At 34.1% G+C, this 26285-nt stretch overlaps 2 protein-coding genes and 1 non-coding gene across 6 annotated transcripts in view; 1 reads left to right on the forward strand and 2 right to left on the reverse strand.

Annotated features, from left to right (window-relative positions):
• The window catches only part of Rif1 (replication timing regulatory factor 1), a 62404-nt gene extending 55732 nt beyond the window's left edge, over window positions 1-6672 (forward strand). For all 4 annotated transcript variants that reach the window (XM_005315807.5, XM_040294299.2, XM_021734989.3 and 1 more), the window contains one exon: window positions 223-6672. In XM_005315807.5, coding sequence (XP_005315864.2) covers window positions 223-437 — 215 coding nt within the window. In that variant the 3' untranslated portion in view covers window positions 438-6672. The remainder of the gene's footprint in view (window positions 1-222) is intronic.
• Window positions 6673-8863: 2191 nt separating this feature from the next.
• LOC120883813 (small nucleolar RNA SNORD22) lies at window positions 8864-8982 on the reverse strand. Its single transcript, XR_005726005.2, has one exon. It is a non-coding gene; the product is annotated as a small nucleolar RNA SNORD22 (small nucleolar RNA).
• Window positions 8983-9114: 132 nt separating this feature from the next.
• Window positions 9115-26285, reverse strand: part of Neb (nebulin) — a 196281-nt gene continuing 179110 nt past the window's right edge. Inside the window, exons 146-161 of the mRNA XM_078018472.1 lie at window positions 25756-25848; window positions 25181-25273; window positions 24159-24251; window positions 22139-22231; window positions 21098-21190; window positions 20554-20646; window positions 19923-20015; window positions 18126-18218; window positions 17732-17824; window positions 17321-17413; window positions 16338-16445; window positions 16051-16234; window positions 15685-15777; window positions 14291-14443; window positions 13977-14083; window positions 9115-10025 (exon numbers count right to left, since the gene is read on the reverse strand). Of these exons, the coding sequence (XP_077874598.1) occupies window positions 9852-10025; window positions 13977-14083; window positions 14291-14443; window positions 15685-15777; window positions 16051-16234; window positions 16338-16445; window positions 17321-17413; window positions 17732-17824; window positions 18126-18218; window positions 19923-20015; window positions 20554-20646; window positions 21098-21190; window positions 22139-22231; window positions 24159-24251; window positions 25181-25273; window positions 25756-25848 (1749 nt within the window). The 3' untranslated portion in view covers window positions 9115-9851. The remainder of the gene's footprint in view (window positions 10026-13976; window positions 14084-14290; window positions 14444-15684; window positions 15778-16050; window positions 16235-16337; window positions 16446-17320; window positions 17414-17731; window positions 17825-18125; window positions 18219-19922; window positions 20016-20553; window positions 20647-21097; window positions 21191-22138; window positions 22232-24158; window positions 24252-25180; window positions 25274-25755; window positions 25849-26285) is intronic.

Consider the following 26285-nt stretch of genomic DNA (forward strand, 5'->3'; position numbering starts at 1 on the left):
GTTATGATAATAAAATGAAGTCTTTTCTTTACTAGCACAGAATAATATGTCGTAGATTTTTGTGTCGGTCTTATTCCTTTGAGAAGGGGGACCCCTCATTCTACTTTCTCAAATTGAATCCTACAAACTTATTATATTTGATAGGGAATATGTACATGCACACATACATTTAATTTTTTAACTGGTATACATTTAATGTGTTCTTTTTTCTGTTTCTTTTAGATTTACTTGATCCTGTTCCCTTTGAAACTCCATTATCTAAAAATCTTGTTGCACAGATTAGTGCTCTTGCTCTTCAACTGGATGCAGAAGATCTCCACAGTTATTCAGGAAGCCAGCTATTTGAAATGCATGAGAAACTTGGTACTATGGCAAACTCTATAATAAAAAATCTACAGTCACGATGGAGATCAACAGCCCATGAAAATTCCATTTAGTGTTTTAAGAGAAATTGAATTTTTTAAAACATCCCCAGATTACTTGATTGGTATATTTCAGACTTGTTTTATCAATCAGTTTAAAAGGGGAGACCTCAAGGTTGATAATATTTCAAACCTGTGAAGGGCAGTGACTTAATAAGTTCAGTTTTGTAAGATCATTAAGTAAGATCTTTTTTCCCCATTGTTTCTTGGCTGCTATAGTTTTTCAAGAAATGTTAAATACCTTATTTAGATTTGAAAGCAAAAGCAGAAACAAGCATTCATTTTATTTCATATTTTTGAACTCCATGCATATTTTGGTTAAACATGTAATGCAAAATACTTCAATGTTGAAAATTTTTATTTGATTTTTGCTAAACTGATAAAGGCATTTTAGTTTGTTTGTTTGTTTAATTGTTCATATATATATTGTGCCTGAGGTACAGGAAATTTGTTTTTTGTAAAGGCCTCAAATGGGATGTAAAAAAACTGGGACTTTTTCCCCACAGATGTCACCTTTGGACAATTTCGGGAAAAATACCAAAAGTTTTAATTTCTTGAGGTAGAAATATTATTGTAGAATTTCTCAGATTCCCTTCATTTGCATTAGCAAGTATTTGTGCAGCTTCCTGTGAAAATTTATTAGACATAGTATTCCTTTCTAAATGCATGACTGTTTGTACATTATTTGTAGATGACTTTAATTTATAAATTTCAGCCTTCATTAATTGCATGAATTTTTCTGCAGCTTCTTGTGAATACCTTGGTTTTCCTTACTAGAAACATTTTGTATGTATTTAATATTGAAATATCTGTGTGGACAGAAGAAGTGCTTCATGTGCTTGCTGCAGATATTTGTAGACTTATGTATCTGCATATAAAACAACAATTAGTTTTATATTTAATTAATAGTTAAAACATGAGCTCAGCCAGGCCCAATGGCACACACCTGTAATCCCAATGACTTCAGAGGCTTAGACAGAAGGGTTACAAGTTTAAGGTCAGCCTGGCCAACTTAGTGAGACCCTGTCTCAAAATAATACGATAAAGAATGGCTGGGGGTGCAGCTCAGTGGTAGAGGGCTTGCCTAGCATGCACAGGTACTGGGTTCAATCCCCAGTACCACTTTTTTAAAAAAATATATATATTTTCTAAAGTATTCTAAATGAGAAAATGTTACACGATAGCTTTGAAATTCATGCCCTTAGCTTTTTTTTTTTTTTTCTTTTTTCTTTTGGTTTGGAAGTGAATACCAGCCACTAGAAAGCGTGCCTCATTACATTTCTTCTTAATGGAGAGTTAGAATGAATATTTTCATTGCAAGTTGGACTATAAGAAGTCTAGAGATTATCTGCTTTATTCATCTTTAACTAAAATTAAACTTGGAAGAAATTTGAAACTGTTTTTATACGTGTATCTTTTGCCTATTTTTTATAAAGGGGGTGTGTATAATTATTTGTAAATTTTTACCAACTAGTGTTAGCACCTGACTTCCCATATTTGTTTTGTCTTTTAATTGAGCATGTACCTCACTTACTCTCAATATATCAGTGAGTTTCACACTTGATTCAGAACCTAATCCCTACTTGAAAAGGCATGTTTCTGCAGTAAGTCATAGAAAGTTTAATTCTTGCATCTAATTTACGTAAGGTCTCCTTTTTTCAACAGGGAACTTCATCCAACTTCTATGAAAGTTTTTTTTTCTATAATCATAAATATAGATATTTTTGGATCTAAATATGATATATACACCAGCGATGGTTTTACAAAGAAATTCTTTTGATTTTTGAACTAAGGTTTGTAGCTTAGAGAAAACTAAGGGAAAAAAATACATGAGTTTTTAGTGAAAAGTGGTGAATAAAAAGGTGTGTGTGTATGTTTGGGGTAAGTGTTAACAGTAGACATAGACATGAGTCAAAATTAGCTCATTTTATGACTGCATATCTTAACATTTGAATGAACTAAATTAATTTGTTGGTGGAATGAAGTCCTTAGGAAGCTGAATAGTAAAGCAGAAAATATAACCAAAATGATTACCATTTATTAAATTATTGGATTTGATAGAAGCACAGGTATTAGTTAAAACAAATTATGGTTCAGTGATATGTTTAAAAATACTATTTTGAGGGAAAAGGCCAGCTTGTTATGTATCTTTTTTCTTGGTATGGTTATAAGCATACATTTTAATCACCTTTCAGTATTCTTGCCTGAAAACTTTCTGCTGATTTTCCCCGAATGATTCCTGAAATTGCCCAAAAGAAAGAAAGAAAAAGAAAAAAATTTTTGATCAGCTCTGATGTTTTGTTCCATTATTAAAATGAAGTTTGTTTTTCATCTCTTTTCTAATGTTTAAATAAAACAATGGCAGATATTGATAACACTCAAATGTGGTTTCTTAATTTTTTATGGTTTTAAGGATTAATTTAGTGGCAATTAGAATTATAGTATAATTTTTTTCATAAATGTTAAATCTGTTTGGTGAAAATTCAAGTGGTACTATGGAATCCATTCATTTTGAGTCCATTGCTAAAAGTTCTTTGCTGTTTCAATAGGTTTGAAAACCGTTGTTAAGGTGGGACTGTAGCTCAGTGGTAAAGGACTTCCCTAGTGTGCCTGAGGCCCTGGGTTCAATCCTAGCCCAGTAAAAACAAAATGCTAAAGAATGTGAAGCTCTATTATTAATTCTAAACAATGTAGGTTAAATCAAAGTTAATGCTTCATCAGTAATACAGTCAAAAATATGATTGAAATTTTAACTTCAAAAGTTTAATAATTCTAACATTGCCCATTGTTCATTCTTCCTGTACAGTTTGAAGGTGGTCAGATTCTGTTACATGTTTAAGCATTGTAAAAACGTGAATAAGTGGGAAAATCAGAACTGGGTAAAATAGTACAAATCTGAATATGTAAGTGAGGCCGTGTTTTTTGTTGTTATTTCTTTAGGTAAAGGAATAAGAATAATTTTTAAAAAGTGCTGTTTTTAATGCTTTCTTACAGAGTTAAAATTTTCTCCTAAAGCCATTCCTTGCAACATTGACTTCATCTTACTCTTCATAACTGATTTGCAGAGGTAGTTTGTTAGCTAAGCTAGGAGGTTGTAAAATAGCAGTTATTGGCATTATTAGGGTTAGACTTGTATGGTGGCATGCAGTTCTGGGTTGTGGTTTATTTGCTTGTTACCACAGCCCATGTCCATTTGAAAACTCTTATTCTCTCTGTATACAAACATTAGACTGAAGTTTTGATTTTAAACAGTGCTTCTCAATCTAGGAGGTGTGTGTAAAAATGTGGATTCAAATTCTGAAGGTCTTGAGATGGGGCCTGAGAGTCTGCATTTCTATCAGACTTCTAGGGGATTCATATAGGTATTAATATCAATGGACTGTTCTAATAGTAGATGGGTGTGTGTGTATGTGCTCAATTAAAAGACAAAACAAATATGGGAAGTCAGGTGCTAACACTAGTTGGTCATATAAGTCTAAGAGGTTTTAGACTGTCCAGAAGATTTTGCTAACCCAAGCAGATTTAAGTCCTTAGGAGTATTGCCACAAAACATAAAAGCTAGACCTTCATAACTTTTCCAAGTCTATAAATTGAGGATGCAGACTACAAATTAAATTGTGATTTTTTTTTTTTTTTTTTTTAAAGAAAGTTAAGGGTAGAATTTTTCCTCTTCGGGAGTCTTTTTAAAAATATGAATTATTTTTAAAAATAAATTCACAAAAGACTTAAAGATTTAACTTTATAGAATCTTCTTAGGTATAAGATTAGACACAGTGCTTTCTCAAGTGGCTTATGTTCTCATTTTGGGAGTGTTAATATTAATGTAGATTTTCAAATACTAGAAATACATTCACTCCCTAAGCCTTGCTGTGTGTATTATGACTCTTCATTATTAATAAGCCTTGAAGACAGACACTATGCCTAAGACTCATTTAGTAATTAAGTTAGTAATTCTATGACGAAGTCATATTTGACAGCCAGACCTTGTCATTTTTCTGAGTATCTCTGGTGACTTAATTTGCTGGGAGATTTTGTGGTTGGGAATTCCTATTTCATTATAATGTGAAGTTTGAAAGATAAGAGTTGACAGTTTGATCCTCTAAAAGTGACTTTCTTAGAATTCTGTTTAGGTAACAGATTTTTTTTACAGATTTAAATTACCTGTGTGTAAGAACTTACTTCATTCAGTGTGCTTCAGAAAATGCAGACAAAAGTTAAGTAATGGGTATCTTTAATTGGTTTATCAAGATTTATTGATTGCTTTTTTTCGGGGGGTTGATGGCTGAGTTAATGGTAGGTCTGTTAATGTGCCTGACTTTACATTTTGCCTTTTGGATGTATTCATTAAAATCTGAGTTCTTCAGGTTTGAGGGTGTGTAGATATTAGTCTTGCAGAATTATAAAATTTCATTCAGTCATTCAATGTTTGGAACATATGTTGAATTATATAATAGGATCTTAACCATTTTCTCCTTTATACAGTAAGCTTTGTTCTCTTCAAATAGCACTAAAAGTCCAGACATGATGGGCTAAGCTGTTAAACCCCTGGGGAAAACAAATACTATAAGGATAAAAGACAACCCCTTCACTTCACTGAGACTGTAAATTTCTTGTGTGTGTATGTGTGTGCGTGCAGATTTTTTGAAGGCAATATTTTTTTAATATATTTTTTGTTTTCGTTTTAGTTGGACACAATGTCTTTTTTTTTTTTTAATGTGATGCTGAGGATCAAACCCAGTACCCCATGTGTGCTAGGTGAGCACTCTACCACTTGAGCCACAACCCCAGCCCTTTGAAGGCAGTATTTTTAATTGTTTATACCAAAAAGAAGAAAAAGGCCTGTGTAAACTTATTCTCTTCCTATAGCAGGAAGCGCTTGCCTAGCACACATGAGGCCCTGGTTGTGATTCCCCAGTGTCACACACGTGAATTTGAAGAAGAGTATCGTGAGCTGAAAATAGAATGTAGTGTAGTAACTTTTTATACATAATTGAGTAAAAGTTTCTGAGGCATCTTATTTTTATAGAATATTTTTCTAAGAGAAAATGGAATTAAGAGAATTGGTTACAAATACAGAAACTGAAGGATGGCAGTCTTTATACTAAGTTTTTATAGAGCAGGAATTAGCAGACTACAAGCTGCCACCTATGTTTTGGACTGCCATTGAGCTACAACTGGTTGTTACAATTTTTTTGTTTGATTGGAAGTCGTTGAAAGAATATTTTGAAAATGTAATTTTAGTGTTATAAAGTTTATTGAAACACAGTCATGCTTACTAATGTACTGTCTTCCTATAAAATGGTAGAATTGAGTAGTCTGTCAGATCTATGTCTCCTAAAATCACTGGCCCTTTGTCATTCTCTGTTATGGAGGATAATTTTGTTTGTATGTGGTATGTGATCAGTTTGGTTATTTGTATCCTCGCTTACATTTTGGGGTCTGGACTCCTCTGTTTCACACATTAGGTTTCATTTACAAAGTGGATTCCCCTGATACAATTTTGTCTTTGAGTTACTCAAAATCACATTTACAAAGAGGTACCAGTGCTTTTTAAAGAATTACCCACTTTTTTTTTCTTTTTGCAGTGTGGGGAATTGAACCCCAGGCCTTACCCATGCTAGGCAGGTGCTCTACCACTGAACCAAATCCCTAGCCCATGTTTTCCTCAGACGTTAAAAGTATAGTGAGATGTTTGCCATAGTATTCAGGGATTTTGGTGTCTGAGGGAAACAGAACCTGGCACTGATACATTAAACCACACCTGTGAAATAAATTATGGCACAGGACTTTGCTTTCTGTGTTGGTGAATTGATTTATTTCAGTCTATTTTAATACTACCTCCTCGGATATCCCTTTTATGCATTTAGATTGATATGAACGAATTCAGTCCTTTATTAACGCTATTTTTGTCACTGTCAGTAAACTCTTGAGTGTTTACATAAGCATTTCAGATTTAATAGGAGTACTTGTTAATTCCTTCATTAATTGCACTAATAGATGAAAAATAAAGAGTGCAGCCAGATTTGATTATGTAATGCTCATAAAATGTTCAAAGCAGCTAGATCTAAACTTACAAAGTAAGTGTTTCTGCTTGATATGACTGTATTGAGGGAGGGAGAATTTATTTGATCCACAATAAAACCTTTCGTGAATCATTGAGAGTTAATTGATGTTATTTGCCAAATGAAACTGGTTATTGAAACATTTTAAGAAATGCACTTTCTCATAAAATAAACCTGTAACAACTAAATTCTCGTGTTCCCTTTTGTTTGCTGGGTGGATGGGGGCTTGCTGGCTGAGCCAAAATGAGTAAGAGGCATGCATGAACCATTTATTTTCGTCCTTTTAGGACTTGTTATTTAGAGGATTTTAAAGAGGTTTTCTGATTTATTCATAATTTTATGGGTTCCATAGACTTCTGAATCCATAGCTTTAAATAAAATGTGACCAACTAATACTGAAAGAACCTGCTTTTAGTTTACTAAGGCTGTTGTAAAGTATACTACAATCCAAGTGACTAGGTGTTTGAAGTCTGAGAAACAAAAGAGACAAAAGTACCCTGTTGATAAGGATTGTGAGAAAGACTTTGTGCCAGTTCCTGGGTTTTGGGTGGTTTTCTGGCGGTTTGGGGGGGCATTTCTGGTATTTAGTATTGCTTCAGTCTCTGCCTTCATCTTCATGTAGCTTTCTTATGTGCATATATGTACAAATTTACTCCTTGGTTTTTTTAATTAGAATATTTATAAAATAGGTCAATTTTAATAAATTCCTCTACGTACAGTGTACACATTTATTAACTGAAAATTAAAATAACACATTGAAATTTCTTTTCATTGCAACCCAAAATTTTTGAAAACTAGAAAATCTTATAATGATACTCTAACCAAGACTACCCAGTATTCTCTTTACATCTCTTCTAGTTCCCGAGTTTTATTTCAGGCTTAGTAAACTTATAGGAAGGCTTTACATCTATTGTTACTTTGAATCAAATAGAAAAGTAGAACTTAAGTATATTGAAATCATTTATATACACTGTAACTGCAGATTGATTATAAATCATTGGCATCAAGGTGTGAAGAGATCCCCAGCACCAAAAAGAGCAAAAGAAAAAGGTACTTAAGGTACTCAAAATCATTGGTTGTCTTAAAGTAATATGCATAAATTGCCATCATGAAGAACAATGTACAATTTATGCCTAAATTGACTATCAGGCTCATTCTCAGAAGGATCTCATTCATGATATAAGAAATAACTGCAGGTATATTTGATGTTACACTGATTCACTTAAGAACTTCTTTAAAACCAATGTCTCTTTGTTCCCTTTGAAGCCTGGAAAATCTTTATAGGTGATATCTTGATTTTGCCACATGTTCATTCTGTGCAGATAACAATATCCAGTCTCCACCTGTAGGGAAAGTGCCTCTGTGGTAGTTATCTTTGTACTAGTAACTGCACATTGAATATCTGGTTACTTGCTTCATAAAGCAAGTAGGAAAATGAAAACCACCCATTGTGCTGATGGTACAGTGTGTTCGCAAAGTTTGGAAGTATGTGCATGATGGAATTGTTGCCTGCCTTAACGTTTTCACTCAGTTTAGGTGAAGATGAAGACTTTGGAGTGAGAATGATTACCTTTCTCATCATTAGGATGCTACAATTTGGATTTGGAATGGTCCTCCAAAGGCCCATGTTTTCAAGGTTTCATCCCTGTGGTGCTCTTAAGAGGTGGTGGAACATGTAGGAGAAGGTCCTAGATACAAGGACAGATCTTTAGCTTTTTAGGAAGGATAGTCCTTTGGGGGTGTTCCCTCAATTGGGATTGTGGTACCCTGGTCTCTTCCTTTCTTTTATTCCCAGCTACGATATGAACAGACTTCCACTCCCAGTCATTCTTGTTACCATATACTGGATATACTCTTGCCATGGGCTGAAAGATGATAGGACCAACTAGCCATGGATTGAAACCTCCAAAACTGAGCTAAAATAAACCTTTGCTTTTTTTTTTTTTAAGGTTGATTACCTCAGGAATTTTGTTACAGTAGTGGAAAGCTAATAGGTCTGTTTTGTTAGGGTTATAAATTCTGTGAGGACACCAACTTTCATTCATCAAAGCATTAGGCCATTCATTGTTTGTTCATCTTTCCACCCTTTGTCCTATGCTGTTGACCCAGTAGATACAGATGGGATCTCCTAAGGTTAGGATTGGCTCTCACAGATTTTTCTTTAAGAAAAAGAGCTTTATTGGGAAGGGGAAAATGATCACTTGCTAACTTGAATAGCTAGATTGTACAAGAAAGGACCTGAAAAGTCCCTGATGTCCTCCAAGACTTGGACCTCATTTAAGTGCACCTTGTTCTTTCTCAGACCTAGAAAAAAAATTAGCAACCTATGTTTCAAACAAGGGATAATTTTTCCCTTTTCCATGTACAGAAATACTGATGATTCCTTAGTTCTTTCTGGAACAAATTTTGCTCTTCTCTCACAGCCAGCCCTAGTGGATTCACCTTTACCAATTCTGGGACCAGACAGGAAGTAAGACGTGAATGTTTCTTCATTGGGAATCCTATAGCTACATCTATTTCTTCAAGGAAGTTTGCTGAACACATTATGTACAGTATTGAGTATGACTACTCTTATGCATTTTAATAGTACATTGAAGCCATTAAAAATAAAGTTTATTCCATCAGCAGAGTTTGTTGCAGAAAACAATTTTATTAGTTACCAGTTTATCACCAGTTTATATTCACTACCAGGTTTATAATTTTAGAAATGGGTTAGGAACACAAGCATTAGCATTTAAAAGCAAGGAAGGGAAATATGAATATCTGCCATTTTTCCTTTAGTGTATTTGTCATGTTCAGAGTGCCTTTTTTAAAAAAAAACTTGTAGTTGGACACAATACTTTTATTTATTTTTATGTGGCGCTGAGAATGAAACCCAGCACCTCGCATGTGCTAGGCAATTGCTCTCCTACTGAGTTACCCCAGCCCCAGAATGCCTCTTTTTAAGAAATAATGTTCTCTTTTTTTATAATTGGGAAAGACTCTGGGTTGACACAGTAATAACATAACACAGCAGGAGTTTTTAAAATGTCTATTCTGAAATTCAACTGATTTTAAATCCCAAAAGAAATTTGATAATGGCATTGTTTAATATAAAGAACTTAACAGACTTAATGTTGTCTGAAGTTTTATGTGCAGGTCCAGAAAATAATGAAAATGTAAGTCTAGTTTAAAAACTGGACAGATTAACATGAATATTTGGTTTAATGGAGAATTATTGGAGTTCATATACAAATAAATTATATTGAGATGTTACTGCCATAAATGACATTGGCAAAAAAACATTAACTTGAGAAGCAATAGTGTTGAGTCTAAACTGGAACACTGCAGGAGTTGTAGGTCTTACAGATGTGAGTTTTTGAAGTGCCTAAATAGCTTCAACGTAGTTGGCTGGGAGCATGCCGGTTCTTCCAGTTCTTTGTACAGTGCCATACATCCATCCTTCATCAATAGCTTGAACATTTACAATAGCATCTCCATCTTTGAAGGACACCTCATCTGCATCTGCAGCCATATAGTCGTACATGGCACGGAAGATTTTCTATTTATGGGGATAGAAATGGAAAATTCTATGGGATTTGTAATAACCAATATCTAATTTTAAAATCTGACTTATTTTACAAATTTGAATTTCTAAAAAATGTGCAACTATCACCAAGAAAGTAGTGACTCAGGAAATAAAAGAAATAGTTGTGAATCATATCTGATAAGGGATTAACATCTGGAATGTATAAAGAACTCATACAACTCAACATGATGTATATAATAGACATTTCTCCTATCAGATATACAGATAGCTAAAAAGCACATGAAAAGATGTTCAGTGTCATCAGGGAAATGCATATTAAAACTACAAAATACTGCTTCACACAGAATGGTGATAATCATCAACAAAACAATAGGTTTTAGAGAAATGGGATAGAAATTTTGAACCCTCATTAACTCCTGGTGGGAATGTAAAATGGTGTGGCCATTTTGGAAAATGGTTTGGCAGTTATCATGTGACCCACCAAATCTACTCCTATATAACCAAGAGGAATGAAAACTTTGTGTGGTAACTTGCAGAACCATGTTCATAGCAATATTATTCCTAATAGCCCCAAAGAGGCAACAGCCCAAATGCCCACCAACTGATAAATGAATAATCAAAATGAGATATATCCATACAGTGGAATGAAGTACTGATACATGACGCAATATGATGGACCTCAAAGCATTAAGAAGCAGCTATATACTAAATCTACATATCCCATGATTTTGTATGAAATATCCCAAATAGAGAAAGTAGTTTAGTAGTAGATGACTAGAATTGGAAGGGAGACTCTGGGAATGGGGAGTAAATGCTGATGGGAATAAGTTGCTTTTCCTTGTAATGTTGAAATATTCTAAGATTAAGCTAATAGTAGAACAACTTTGTAAATTAAATATGAATGTCAGTGAATTATATACTTCAAATTATGAACTTCATTCTGTGTTCATTATATATCCATAAAACTGTATGCCCACAGAGAAAAGAGAATATGCTTATTTTATATGTAAATTTGGCTTTTTTGTGTGCGTGCATTCCTGGGGATTGAACCCAGGGCTCTTGCACATGCTAGGCAAGAACTGAGCTATATCCTCAGCCACAACCCCCACTCTTATTTTTGAGGTAGGGCCTTACTAAATTGCACAGGCTGACCTGGAATTTGCAATCTTCTGCTTCAGCATTTTGAGTGACTAGGATTATAGATATGTGCCACTACACCCAGCCTTTGTCTGCCTTTTGAGGAGTTAGGCTATGTTTCAGAAAAAAACTTGAAATGCTATAGCAATATTGCTTATGTGAAAGTTGTCAGAATTAAAATACAGTCGTTTTTGTCAAGCCTTACCCAAAAAAAGAAAGCCAGAAGATTATGAAGGAATCTTAATGCGCGATTGTCTGATAATTTTGTGTAATTATCACAAAAGAATGCTCCAGAACCACAGCCTGGATCATAGGCCATGGCAATTTTATACAGCAAATACTCCAATGTCATCTGCTCAGCAACAGTCTATTCAGTTTCAGACTGTCTCTACCCTTGTTAATCCTTGTAGCAAAGGATTATTGTTTTAAAAATATTTTCTGTAATCCTCATTTGCTTTTGAAAACTTCACCTTGCTTTCCTCACCCTCTCTGAATATACCCATAGTTTACTATAGCATATGTATTATTGCAATGCTCTATTGTTCCCAAATAAATGTCTTCCCAGTGGCTTGGGAGGCTGAGACAGGAGAATCACAATTTTAAAGTCAGTCTCAGCTACTGCAAAGCACTAAGCAACTCAGTGAGACCTTATCTTTAAAATAGAGCTAGGGATGTGGCTCAGTGGTCGATTATCCCTGAGTTCAATCCCCAGTACCCCCCAAAAAAATGTCTTTATGCTTTGGAAAATCTAATTCTTACTTAGGTTGACACAGGTCATCTCTCAATTTGGAAATTTGGTAGCATATCAGTAGTAAAATTTTCAAAAAGATATCCAACACAATATAAAAAACAAAAAGAAAGTAATTTTTTTGAAATATAAGTAAAATACCCAGTTTCTTTCTAAGAGCAGCCCCCCAATTTTTTTCTTGCATTTTCCCCAATGTAAGTGGAAAAACACTATAATATTCGTACTCTCCTCATTTAATATAGCTTGGAAATCTTTTCTCTATAACTCTCATTCTTTTTGATTGACACAGAGAATTTCACATTTTAGTAATACCACAAGTTATTTAGCCATATCCATTTTTTTAAAACACTATAATGAGCATCCTAGTTGTCTTTGGGCAAATAATTTCCGAAGAAAGTTATTTGTGCTGGGAATTGAACCTATTACCTCATGTGCTGGGAAGAAACAGCTTTTAAAGGTAAGTATTAGCCTAGGTCAAATGATGTACATATTTATTTTTAAGAGCTTTTGCTCTAATGGTCAAGTATGATACTTCACTTCATTTGCATGTTCTGGTTATTGGTTATGGTGAAATTTTTTTTTTTTTTTTTGGTGGCCATTTTCATTTCTTACGTCAAATTGTCTATTCACACCCTTTCAGGTCCTTCTTTGGGGCGATAGGGAAATAATTTGTCATCGAATTTTATACTTTTTAAACATTAATATTTTTGTAATCTATACTCTTAAGTATTTTCTCCCAGTTCAACATGTTTCTTTTTGCTATAGAAACATTTAAAATTTTATGGTGAAATCCATTGTTTTTTTTTTTTCCTTTATACTTCCAGGTTTTGGATCTTGCTTAGGAACATTTTCCTCACCCCAAATGTTATAAAAGTAATTAATTTTTCTGGAGTATTTTTACAATTTTGTTTTTTTACATTTAGATCATTTTTTTTACATTTACTTGGCATAGCTTCCAAACAAATATCATTTGAGATGAGTATCTAATCCTTTTTTTTTTTTTTGGCAGGTGTGGGGTACTAGGGAGTGAATTCAGGGGCACTCAACCACTGAGCCACTCTCCAGCTCTATTTTGTATTTTATTTAGAGACAGGGTCTCACCGAATTGCTAAGTGCCTCTCCAATGCTGAGACTTGCTTTCAACTCGTGATTCTTGTGTCTCAGCCTCTTCAGCTGCTGAGATTACAGTTGTGCACCACCATGCCCAGCAAGATGAAGATCTTCTTATTTTAAATTTTCTTGCTAAATAACCAGTTTTCTGAAGATCATATAGTTAAATAATGAATACATCCCCTTCCTGTTGATTTGTAATTCTTTTAGAGTCTGTTTCTAGACTTCCAACTGTTTATATATCTTTTACTATCCCAAATCTATATTTGGTTGATTACTGTATTTTTACTCTTCCAAATAAATTTTAGGATTAGAGCACAAGTTTTTAAAAAATCTTGTTGGTAAGTTGATTGGAACTGTCTGGAACTTACTGATTTATTTCACAAAAAAATGATAAACTTATAGTATTCCCTTTCAGAAATATAATGGGTCTCAACACATATTTAGGTCTTTTTTTTTTTATGTCCTTCAGTGAAGATAGTTGTCTTCATATTCAGTCCTAAGTAGTGTGTTTTTGTGACATTATAAAAGAGGTGGTCCAGGGTTTTAAAATAAGAGTTGTAAAGCAGTCAGGTGAACTGTGAACATGATTTAGCATACATTTTCATTATATGTTAGTAGGGGAGATATACGCTATGACATGAATACATGTATGCACATATGCATATACATTCTTGAAGAATGATTCTAGGCAGTAAGTAAAAGGTTCAGTTTAAGATTGTGCACAAAACCAAAGAGCCAAAGCTAATACTTTGCATGATTTCTTAAAAATCATTGAGTGATGCCTTTCATTATTTTGGGTTTGGGTAGTAATAAAGGTCTTCTGATATTGACCATTAACATGAGATGTGAAGTAAAAGAGCATTATATAAAATAGAAGCTTTCTTTTAAAAAGAATATAATACCTATGACTTTTTTTCACATATCAAAAACCAAGAGTGATTTGAGTAAGTTCTTCATTTACTTACTCCAGCAGTAGATGGATGAGATGGTATAGAAGACAATGTTGTCTGTTGAGTAGCAACTGAAGATGATCGTTGTTGTGGGAGCTCTGTGGTTTTCACATGTTTGTAAGCTGTAAAGAAGGAAACAATAGTTTTAAAAAGAGAATGTCACTATACATTTAATGATTTCTAAGAAGGCAGGATCTAATAAAACGGATGGAAATGAAACATGTAAGTTCATACAATGATCCACAATTCATCTTTTGTCATTAGAATAAGTTTTTGTTTGTTAAAACAATCAGTCGCTTTCCAGTAAAGTCAGCACCATCCCATCTTACCTGTTGATGCTGCAGAGAAGAAGGCGCCTCCATCACTGTAGGTGGAAAGATGGTGATCGGCAGCTTCTGAGTGCTCAGACTTTTCCTCACCCCCGCTGATACTCATTGCACTGGCAGACCTTGACTGCTCCCGGCTCCGGCGCTGAGCTTGAACTGGGAAAGAAGTGATTGGGAGAGAGAGCAGAGGTGAATTTTCTGTGGTTGTAATGCCTAATAGTAATTGAGTCTCAGTTGTGATTATTATTATTTTTTTTTGCCAAGCATAGTTTTAAGTAGTTTTCTGTGGATTAAACCCTCACAGCTCGTCTGATGTGTAGTTGTCATTATTTTATAAGTGAGAGCCTAATAAATGGCCACAGGTCATATAACTGTGAAGTGGTACAGCCATGATTTTCTGTCTCCCTCTCCTACCAGTCCTTGTACTGGGGTTTGAACCCAGAGTCACTCTACCACTGAACGTTACCCAGCCCTTTTTATTTAATTTTATTTTTTTAAAAATATTTTTTAGTTACCAATGGATTTTTAACTTTATTTATTCATATGTGGTGCTGAGGACCCAGGGCCTCACACATGCTAGGCAAGTGCTCTGCCACTGAACCATAATCCCAGTCCCTATTTTATATTTATTTTGAGACAGGTCTCATTAAGTTATTCAGGCTGTCCTTGAATTTTAGATACTCCTGTCTTAGCTTCCTAGTTGGATTAGAGGTGCTCACCATCATACCCTGGGAATAGCCAGGATTCCAATCCAAGAAACTATCCTAACTATTACTGCTTCCCACCATCTTGCCCATTTTCCTGGCTCATCAAAACAAATAGGTAGTAATCACGTTTAAATTCATCTTCCCCAGAAAGTTCTTCCTAACTTCCAACTGATGTAGGTGTTCTCTCTCTGTTCCAATGAAACTCTGGGCAGATCTTTAAAAATGTATGTGTCAGGGTATAACCAGGATTTACTTGTCTGTTTTCATCCATAAACCAGAGTATAAGTCCTTTGAAGGACCACATATTATTCTACTGTTTAACAGAAAGCATAAAGATATGCTGGTATTTCACTAATGAATAATCTTCCTTGATACAAAAAAGCTCAGAAAACTCCTAAGATCAGAACTATTCTCTTTCCTTTGCCTATATATCTGTTGTCATCATTCCTGTAATACAAAGATTAAATAATTATTTTCTTTAGGAAAAATTAATAACAGGGACTGAAGGAGACATGAACTCAGGCAGTGAAACAAAGTCTTTTTCTAACTTGAACTAGTTTGGCCTGTTAGTCAATGGTCACCTCAGAAAATGAAACCCTGGATGGAAAGAACCTAAGAACCTAAAAGTGATTGACTCTAGCCCATTATATGGGGACATTGATGTTGTAAGCCTCTTGTGGGCTAACATACCATTAATCATATGTAAGCTTCGGGACTGAATGTTGTCCTCTGCAGGATCGTAGTCAAAAACTGAACCAGGATTAGTACGCCAGACACGTAGACCTGAAAGGAAAACCAACAATCAAAACAGTTGTTCTTGTATTCTTTCAATAACTTGAAAACCAAAGCATGAATTTAAGCAACCACAGGCAGAATGAATCACTTTTAATCAGCTTACCTCTGGTTCCTCTCCTAAGAAGAGAACAAAGATAAGGTACAAGAAGACCTCATCTTTGCAAACTGAGATAATAGGGGCTTTCTTTCATAATTAATGAAAAAGATTGAGGTCCTTTGTATTTTGCCTTAGTGTAGCTTATGTCACTTTTGTTCTGTTACCTGTAATAGTCTCCTGATCCTGATCATTGCGCTTTTGTTCCATTTCTACAACTTTTCTTTGAATACCTCGGTAGTTAATGTCACTGAAGTCTTGTGTGTTCTTTTTTACTCGTTCAGTGATAGGATCGGTCACCACTGGCGTGAAGCAACCCTTGTGTTTCTCAAAGTCTTCATGATATTTCACCTGAAATGTAAATTTGCTTTATGAAAATATGATGGTATGACCATTTTTCTTTTTGCATGTTCCAACAGGTTGTCCAACCAACCCTAAAGAATTCCTGACTCACCGTTGAGATATGCCGTTGAGTTTCCCTTACCCGTCTCATCTCTGGGGTATCCAACACATAGGCAGCTTTGCCTTGTATTTGTTTCCGGAAGCTATCAGAATAAAGAACCTAGGAAGGAGAAACCATGAATGAGTATAACTCATGGTATTGTCTTCATTCTGAAGCCTTAAGCCTTTCCAACAGATGGAGATGAAAGAAGCTGATGAGGGAAACTTGAGTCAATTGATTGAACCCAGTGAGACACATTTCTAACAGTGGATCTAGTTAGCACAAAGAGGAGTAGGGCTCACTTCAGGAGAGAAAGAACTTGTTTTGACTTTGAAAATGAAGTATCCATTTTCAAAGGAGAAAGGGGTAAAGTATAATTTTGAAAAAAGTGGAAGAAAGTGGCCTCTTGGATTTTCTAGCACTTCTTTTTATATTTATAGCACTAGCACCAGCATATTTGATGATATTTGTCACTAAATCTGATATGAGAATTCGCAAGAACTATCCTTTAGAACAGTAATCATTTATCTCAGGTAATATCCAGATTGCATAAACCAAGGTGCTAATAAAGAAATCAGAGTCCTCCAGACACTAAAATCCCCAAATATCAAAGCCAACGAAGGCATCTATTTCTGAGTATTCACTATTTAATAAGGTACCTTAAACACAATGTAGAACCTAAGATTGAGGATGTTAGGGAGTCAATTTGTTATAGTTGGTTATGAAAAACTACCTCAGAGTAAAGAAGAGGAAAAACACTGACAATTATTTTTAGTATGATCATTTGGAATTGAAAAGCACGGTTGTGTTAATTTTAGTTTTCAGTTGATGAAAGTGCACATTTTTATGGTGTTAAAACGTTATTTTCAACATGTTGCATTTCTCCTTTTAAATTTTAGTGTATTTTTCAGTTGAATGAGAAAAACACGTTTTCATGATGTTAAAATGTTATTTTCCAAGTTGTTGCACTACTTCTTTTTAATCCTAGAAAATACCGAGCTAATGTTTTCTTGGTTGCGCTTAGCTCTCTCCATCTCTGGAGTAACAGGTGTCGGTGTTGCTTTTCTCATATTCTCTTTGTACAATACCTAAGGGAGCCAAGAGAGCATCCAGACATCAGAAAACAGAAAAACAGTTCTGAAACATCATTTAGCTTTTGTTATGGCTCAATTATATCACACTCTATAAGATAAACACCTCAAGAAGAAAAAGCCATTAAAATGTTATGGGAGAAAGCAAAAGAATCAGTGTGAGCTAGTGGGGTTGATTTTGTTGTTTTTAAGTTGACAAGAAAGAATTTAATATGTATACAGAATTTTGGAAACACTGTGAATAAATTAGTGGTATAACCATGATGGCCAGGCTTGTTAAAAGTTTTAATGATTTATATTTCCTCTCTGAAATACCGAGCTAAAGTTTTCTTGATTGCGTTTGACTCTTTCCATCTCAGGAGTAAAGGGTGTGGGGGTTGCTTTCCCCATGCTCTCTTTGTATAAAACCTGTGAGATACAAAGTTGTACCCAAAAGTCACTGAGAGGCAACATTTACTATGAAATATAATACAATTGGGGGGAAGGAAAATGTTAAGTATAATCTATATATTCTATTACTATCAGAACAGTTCTCAAGTAGAAAGCTTAAGAAAGTTAATAGCAACTCTAAATGTGGGATAATATTTAGAGGGTATTCAAATGTAATTCTCATTTTGTTTATTTTTAACCTTGGATGAGGTTAGGAGCAGGCCAAACTGCAGAGGTTATGTTGTAAAATCAAAAGCATTTTCATTTCTCAAGACAATACCGAGCTAATGTTTTCTTGATTGCGTTTGACTCTCTGCATCTCTGGAGTGACAGGGGTTGGGGTGGCTTTCCCCACATTTTCTTTGTACAAAACCTACGTGAGTCCAACAGATCCAAAAAGGAAAAAGAAAAGAATTACAGTTACCAAAATAAGAAATGGAATAGATAACATGAGGCCCAGGACACTAAATCATTTAGTCAATAAGGTTAGATGGCAATCATTATGTTTCCAAAGGAAGATGAGTGTGGTTACAGGAAGATACATGTTTCCAGGGTAGAATCCTGCCCTGAAATATTTGCATATTACAAGAGAGAACTGCAGTGTACACAGGAAGGAGGCAGGACCATCATCATTTTACTACTAGTACAAGAATGTCCAGCTCCTGACAGATCTTCTAAGGGGGAATTACAGACTTGGGTTTGAATCATACTGAGGTTGAAGCTGCTCCAGCAGTTGGTTACTGGACCTTTTTCCAGCACTTAACTCTCATAAACATATGAGTAAAATTGTAGATTCTCAGACAAGGCAGAAAGGATTTCTCCTGTTCCTTTTTCATCTCTATCTTTTGTCTTTTCCTCCTGCATTTTCTTAGTATTTCACACTGATCAAAAGTAGCAGTGTTTTAGGCAGTTAATGTTGTAAATCAATAGGAAGCAATACAATGTATTATAAATTCTTAACCTCAATGTCTCACCCTAGTGTCATTCTAGAGAACCCAGGAGGGTTGGAAGAATTCTATTCCAGTAGTGGTATTGAGAGAGGAGTCCCTGGATAGTCAGGTCAATACCACCTAAGAAATTATTAGAATTACAGATTCTCTAGCTCCACGCTAGACCTACAGAGGAGAAATTGTTGGGGCAGGATCCAGAGATCTGGGTTAATAAACCCTCTGCATGATTCTAATGCATGCTAATGTTTCAGAACTACTGGGAAATACTGGGTTTAAAGTCTCAAGAAAACTGTAAACAGTATAAATGCTGAGCAACATAAGGTTGTTCACTACTTACTGAAAGCTAAAGTCCACACACAAACCCAACTCCCTCAGAAAATTTATAGACACATGTAAGATCACAGAGCATAGTGATTTACTAAAGTTAGCACTAAAAGACCATGATAAATACAAAGAACAACAATTAAAATGAGTAAAACAAATATTATTTCTGGTGACTCAAGTGAATTGACAATTGCCAAAACTGTTACTGGATTATAATTTGTATCATTATCCTTGAAGGAAAAGATTAGAAGTTATTTTCCCCAAGGTCTCTTTGTCCAAATCTGTCAGGGCTGGGAATGTAGCTCAGTATTTAAGGACAAGTGTAGCATTCTCTAGGCTGTGGGTTTGGTCCCTAGCAATGCAAAATAAAACCCCAAATCTGACAGGGCAAATTAGAACCTAAAGTCATCAACTCAAAAACAGAATGAAATCATGATTCCAGTATTCAAAAAGAGCCCCATTATACCTACTACACAGCCCACTCCAAATTTCATGTGTAAAACAAAGAGACCTTGGGTATAAGAGTTAAGTCTGGGAGAGATAAGCAAAAGATTCTTTTGTAGGAAAATATATGACTTCTTGATATCAGAACTTGAAATTATGGATTAAAGCAATTTTGTTGTTATAGGGTTAAGACTGGGAATACCACATAGGAAAGAAGGATAAATGTAGTCAAGAAATTCACAAAATATAAGTTGTCTTTAAAAAGTGGGATTAATATGTATTATTTTAAATCATTAAAGTAGTTGTTTTTTAAATCATTAAAGAAGGCTTTTTTTTTTCTTTGTTTTTTTGCAGAGTACCGAGCTAATATTTTCTTGATTGTGTTTGACTCTCTCCATCTCTGGAGTGACAGGTAAAGGAGTTCCCTTGCCCATGTTTTCTTTGTATAGCACCTGTGCAATGAGAAAATATCAACAACAACAACAAAAAATCTGTGAGAAACGTTTCATTTGCTGTGATGTTTTAAAGGTGAGGACAACTTTCATGTTATAAAATGGCACAATAGTTCAAGGAGCCAGGAGTTATATGCTGATAATATGCTATATATTATTTTAGTGGAAGCCATTACTGGGTTGAGGAATTTTCATCCTCAGCTGCCGGGGAAAGGCTGTTGGAGTTATCCATATAATTTTTTCTTTTCTACAAATATAGTGTCTCCTAAATAATCAGAGGGATTTGAGATGGTTAGAACTTGGTTTTGTTATCCACACAAACTAAAACATTTGTTATTTCTTTTTCAAAAACATGTTTAAATATCAGATTAAGTAAAAATAAAAATTTATAGAAATGAAAAAGTATGTCTTTATGCAAAGTAAGATACATTAGAAGCAAAGGAAGGGAAGAAGGCTTCAAAAAAAAAAAGAATAAATATTAAAGATCTGTTTAGTTCTGAGGTTAAATTGCATCTTTTTTCCCCCCTTTTTAGAATACCGAGCTAAGGTTTTCTTGATTGTGTTTGACTCTCTGCATCTCAGGAGTGATGGGGATTGGAATTCCTGTCCCCAGGTTTTCTTTGTATAGGACCTGTATGATAAGAAAGCATCCAGAACAAAGAAAGACAATCACTTCCTCCCTCTTGGAGCAGTTGGGAGTGGATGGAGAGGGAAGAAGAGAATGAGTTAGAGGAAGGAAACACCAGAAGCTTGAAAGGCTGTTGGAGTTATCCATATTAATTTTTCTTTTCTACAAGTATAATGTCTCCTAAACAATCATAGGGATTTGAGATGGTTAGAACTTGGTTTTGTTATCCACACAAACTAAAACATTTGTTATTTCTTTTTCAAAAACATGTTTAAATATCAGATTAAGTAAAAATAAAAATTTATAGAAATGAGAAAGTATGTCTTTATGCAAAGTAAGATATATTAGGAGCAAAGGAAGGGGAGAAGGCTTCAAAAAAAAGAATAAATATTAAAGATCTGTTTAGTTCTGAGGTTAAATTGCATCTTTTTTTTTTCCCCCCTTTTTAGAATACCGAGCTAAGGTTTTCTTGATTGTGTCTGACTCTCTGCATCTCAGGAGTGATGGGGATTGGAATTCCTGTCCCCAGGTTTTCTTTGTATAGGACCTGTATGATAAGAAAGCATCCAGAACAAAGAAAGACAATCACTTCCTCCCTCTTGGAGCAGTTGGGAGTGGGTGGAGAGGGAAGAAGAGAATGAGTTAGAGGAAGGAAACACCAGAAGCTTTTAGGTTCACCCTGTATGAGACCAAAGACATCCTTAAGGCAAAGGAATGCAGGAAAAGAGCAGCACAACTAAGAAATACAAAAAGAAAGTTTTGTTATTTTATTGTTTGAACTAATTGCTGCAGCACTGAGCAATAAAGAATACCATGAAAGGAGAAATTAGTCTTCCTCAACTTGTTATGGGGCTGGGGGGATAAAAACAGGAGACAGAAACAGAACCAAGGAAGTTATTTTTGATTTGGAAATGCTATTAATGAATCACATAAGGATATCTGGGTTTTATAAATACTGTTTGGTTGAAGCTACATACACACAAATCTTTTGTTGACTTCCAGAAGAAGTCAAAGTTTTAATTTTTAGTTTGGATGAGCATTTTGGGAAGAATTATTTTTAAGGCAAGTAGGGAGCAATGATAAGTTGGTAAAAAAGAAATTTCAAAATATCTGTACAAATACCAGTAGAGACAGAGGTTAGAATAGGAAATGAGGCCAAATGTCAAATCTTTATAGAATAAATTTTAAGCTTTAGGTTCAGATCAGATTTGCCAAAGCAAGATAAAAGTGGATGCTTAGATACTAAGAATGTTATAGTTTTGAAAGCTGGAATATAATACTCAGCAGTTTTTAAAAAATTAAGTCAACATTATTATATTAATGTTTAACTAAAGTAGGGAGACTGATTATAGGAAATGGCAGCATTAAGTTGGGAACAAAACAGGTCAAAGTTTTTATTGAAATAAGTTGATTAGATTTTAAAAATCTAGCCATTAATCTTTTTAAAGCATCTTAAAAATAGTTAAAGGGATTTTTTTTTTTTCATTTTAAATACCGAACTAAAGTTTTCTTGATTGTGTTTGACTCTCTCCATCTCTGGAGTGATGGGAATCGGAATCCCTTTTCCGAGGTTCTCTTTATATAACACCTGTATGACACAAGAAAGCATCCAGAAAAGAACACTGAGCAGTCAAAACAGCCCCTTCATCCATTTTGTGGGGAACCTACTTTGAGACTACAGATATCAAACTGAAAGGATAAATTCACCAAGTCCACTGCTCTATGCAAGCACAGATCTGAGTGAGAAATGCTGAAGTGCCAAGTACATTTGATAACTCATCTTTTTATCCTGTCCCACATGGAAATGCTAATTTCCTATGTTACAAATTCAGGAAAAAAAATACAAATAATTTTATAAGAGCACTAAAATGCTCAGTGTGCAATAGAATAGTTTTTAAGCGAGATTGGTAAGTACCTTCCTACATAGAATGTTTGTCTTATATGATAACAGATATTTAAAACTCCAGACCAATTTTGTGCAATATAGCAAAACTGGTCTTTCTTTATGATGTAGAGATGATCAAGTGTAAATGTCAATGTTTTATTATACAGTATTTCCCAAAGTAAAAGGCACCACTAGACAATTTTGCCTTATGTAACCTGTGTAAAAATTATACAAATGGTTACTTCAAAAATTGTCCAGGAACATTAGTTTCAAATAGATACAAATAATGATATACTTACTCTAATATAGAAGGAAATAAATAATTAAAACATAATTTTGAAAACTGTTACAAGACTTTCAAAGAAAGGAATAATGATGAACCCACAGGGAGGGAAAACAATTAAATACAACATTACAAAGGACATTAACTTATATTGAAAATCTAACAAATTGTAAAGTTGTTAAAGAATAGTAATTAATAACAAGACAAAAATGACAGTAGGACCAAAGAAAGTTACTAATGGAATTATGTGGGGAAAAAAAAACTTTTAGAAAACATTTATTTATTTATTTATTTTTGTTTTACTAGAGATTGAACCAGGGGCACTGTATCAATGAGCTACATCCTCAGTCCTTTGTGAGATAGAGTCTCACTAAGTAGACAAGGCCGGACTTGAACTTATGTTCCTCCTGCCTCAGTCTCCCAAGGAGCAGGGTTATAAGTATCCACCACCACATTTGGCTTAGAAAATATTTACACTGACAATTAAAAACGTGTTGGACTGGGGCTGGTGCTCAGTGATAGTGCTCTCGCCTGGCACGCGTGAGGCACTGGGTTTGATCCTCTTCACCACATAAAAATTTTAAAAAGTTATTCTGTTCACTTACAACTAAAAAAAAATAAATATATATATTTTAAAAAAGAATGCCAAAGTAACTTGAAATAACAACACATAATATTATTAAAAAAAAAAAAACATGTTGGACTAACTCCCTAGCTCCAAAAGTAAATCTAGGTAAATTTTCCTATTGACATTTGATTCTCCATCTCAGGCATAAGTGAACCTAAGCTCATTATATATAAGTATCACACTTCATTATAGCGTTTTTCAGAAACAACAGTAAAAGAGAAAATAAAAAATACATGTATGATCTGACTTGCATATTTTTTTAAAATCAGGAGGTCTGTATTTCTATTCATGAAAAGATTTGTTTGGAACAAGTAACTAAAGAAGTGCTTTTGGTCCCAATATTAAGCAGTTTGGTGCTACTGTCTAGTTAGAATCTATGTTAAAGTGACCCCTGTTTCCAAAGAGCCTCTAGTTCAGTAATTTTTTTTTCAGTGCTAACTCAGAAATGTCAGATACAAAGAGTTGCCAGTAAATAAGAGCTTGAGTGTTTGTGCTCTTTTTGGAAATCAACTTCAAAAGTCCCAGCAATAACAGTGTACAGTATTAGAATCAAATGGTGAGTAAAAAAAAAAAAATCTGTAAAACAGAAGGATTCAGTTGGTAAGATTTTAAAAGAGAGTTTGTTAAATAGATTGTTGTTAAAGGGACAAGTAGTGAGAAATTTGTTTTATAGAAATTATTTTTTTAATATGGAGTTAAAGGAACTTTCTCCCAAATACCGAGCTAAAATTTTCTTGATTGCGTTTGACTCGCTCCATCTCAGGAGTGACAGGTATGGGAGTCCCCTTGCTCAAGTTCTCTTTGTACAATATCTGTGTGCACAAAACCAACAATCAAATCAGCCTGGACCCATCTTTTAGGTAAACTTGAATTTAAAAAGTATCAAAAAATTTTTTTGTTTTAATAATGAAGAAAAATATACCTAACTTTAAGAGAGCAACATAAGTCACACAGTACAATATCTGTCTTTGAGTGGCACTGATGCATACACAGCTGCTAGGCTGCAGGCAGGAGTAGCTTGACTTGCATATGCCTTCCTCAAAGACAGAAGGATTAGGCTTCATCGAAAAGCATTTAATGTGTTGCTGGTAACAATTAGAAAACCAAAAAAAAAAAAAAAGGCTTGGGGAAACTAAACATTAATTAATATTAAAAGCTAAATAAATATTAGCTTAGCTTTCATTATACTGAATATATTCCAAAGTAAAGCTCATTTATATCTTGTATCATATATATTAAAATAGATGAGACAAGTAAATTTGTATTTCTGAGTTACTGTGAGTTGACGATATGTTGTCTTTGAATGAAAACATTTAAGAATGATAATCTTAAGAAAGGCTGCAAACACAAATAATACATCAAATAATACATCAAATAACCACAATAAATACAAATAAAATTCTAGTTAGCATTGCATTTTGAAGTAGTGTTAGATTTTACTTTTCACTTGTGTCACACCAGTTAGAAATACCTATTGTTATTAGAGGAGTACTGGAGGAAGGAAACACTGAGTATTATGGGTTTTTAAGGAAAGTGATAAATATCTGTGTTTTAGAGAAAACAGTTAAAATTTCACACCAGAACTAGAGTAATACTAAATTAGACTTGGGATGAAAACTGAGGTAATATTTGGTATCATTCCTTTCATAATATGAACTTAGTAATTTTATATTTGTAATGTGTTAAAATATTTTAATAAGAATTAAGGGTTTTGTGTTTTTTTTTTCCCCCTAAGAAATACCGAGCTAAAGTTCTCTTGATTGCGTTTGACTCTCTCCATCTCTGGAGTTTTAGCTGTGGGTGTTCCTTTCCCCAAATTTTCTTTGTACAAAACCTGTGAGATACAAGAAAGTACCCAAAAGATATTCAAAACAAGCACAAAGACCGAGGAAGGGAATTGGGTGTAGGTGAGAAGGGAGTTATTTTAGTGAGTAATATTTAGTAAGAATAATGCTTTTTATTTTTGTACTTCACAGTTTTAAAGATGAACTCTCTAAAACTAATTTTGAAATGGAAAAGTACAATGGAAAGCATCAATTTATAGGATGTGAGTATCATAATGATGTTAATGCTACTTGCAGTATTTCCAACTTAAATACCCACACTAGTCAGGTGCTGAAAATGTTAAAGTAGAATCACAAGAGGAGTAATTCTGTATTAAGTCAGATGGTTTTGGTCAGGTAGTACACACACAGACATACACACGGAATTTGTTGTTATGATATTATTTTTTAAAAAAGGATTATAGGTTATTCTGGTAGTTTTGTTGTTTTTTTTAATGGGAAATAGTTTCTTATTTAGTAAATTGGTAAATACCGAGCTAAAGTTCTCTTGATTGCGTTTGACTCTCTCAATCTCTGGAGTGACAGTGGTTGGAATGCCTGTTCCCAAGTTTTCTTTGTACATAACCTGTAGAAAATAATTAGAATACCCCAAAAGGTAAAATAACCATAAATTCTTTAGACTACAGCAATATGTGGGCTATTTGGTGAGTGAGAATTTATTAATACAATCTAGTTTTCAACTGATATTCAAGGGCTAAGGAAAACAAATTCCATAAATATTTATGTTCTCTTTTTAAAGTAGTAATTGTACTGCCTTCACAATTGGGTACTGAATTGCATTTTCTATAGCCAACACCCAGTGCATTCCTAAAATGTATTAAGTAGTGATAATAAATTATACAATGAGAAAAATCTAAACATTTTACTGTATCCAATATTAATGCCTAGAATAAAGTAGGTCTATATCAGATTTGTACTCAATAAATAGGTTGCTTGTTTTATAATTTACTAATCATATGATATTCTATTCCTTCAGGATCACTGAAAATTTTCTCAATGAAA

This window comes from Ictidomys tridecemlineatus, chromosome 7 (assembly GCF_052094955.1).
Source record: "Ictidomys tridecemlineatus isolate mIctTri1 chromosome 7, mIctTri1.hap1, whole genome shotgun sequence".
NCBI classification, from domain to species: domain Eukaryota; kingdom Metazoa; phylum Chordata; class Mammalia; order Rodentia; family Sciuridae; genus Ictidomys; species Ictidomys tridecemlineatus.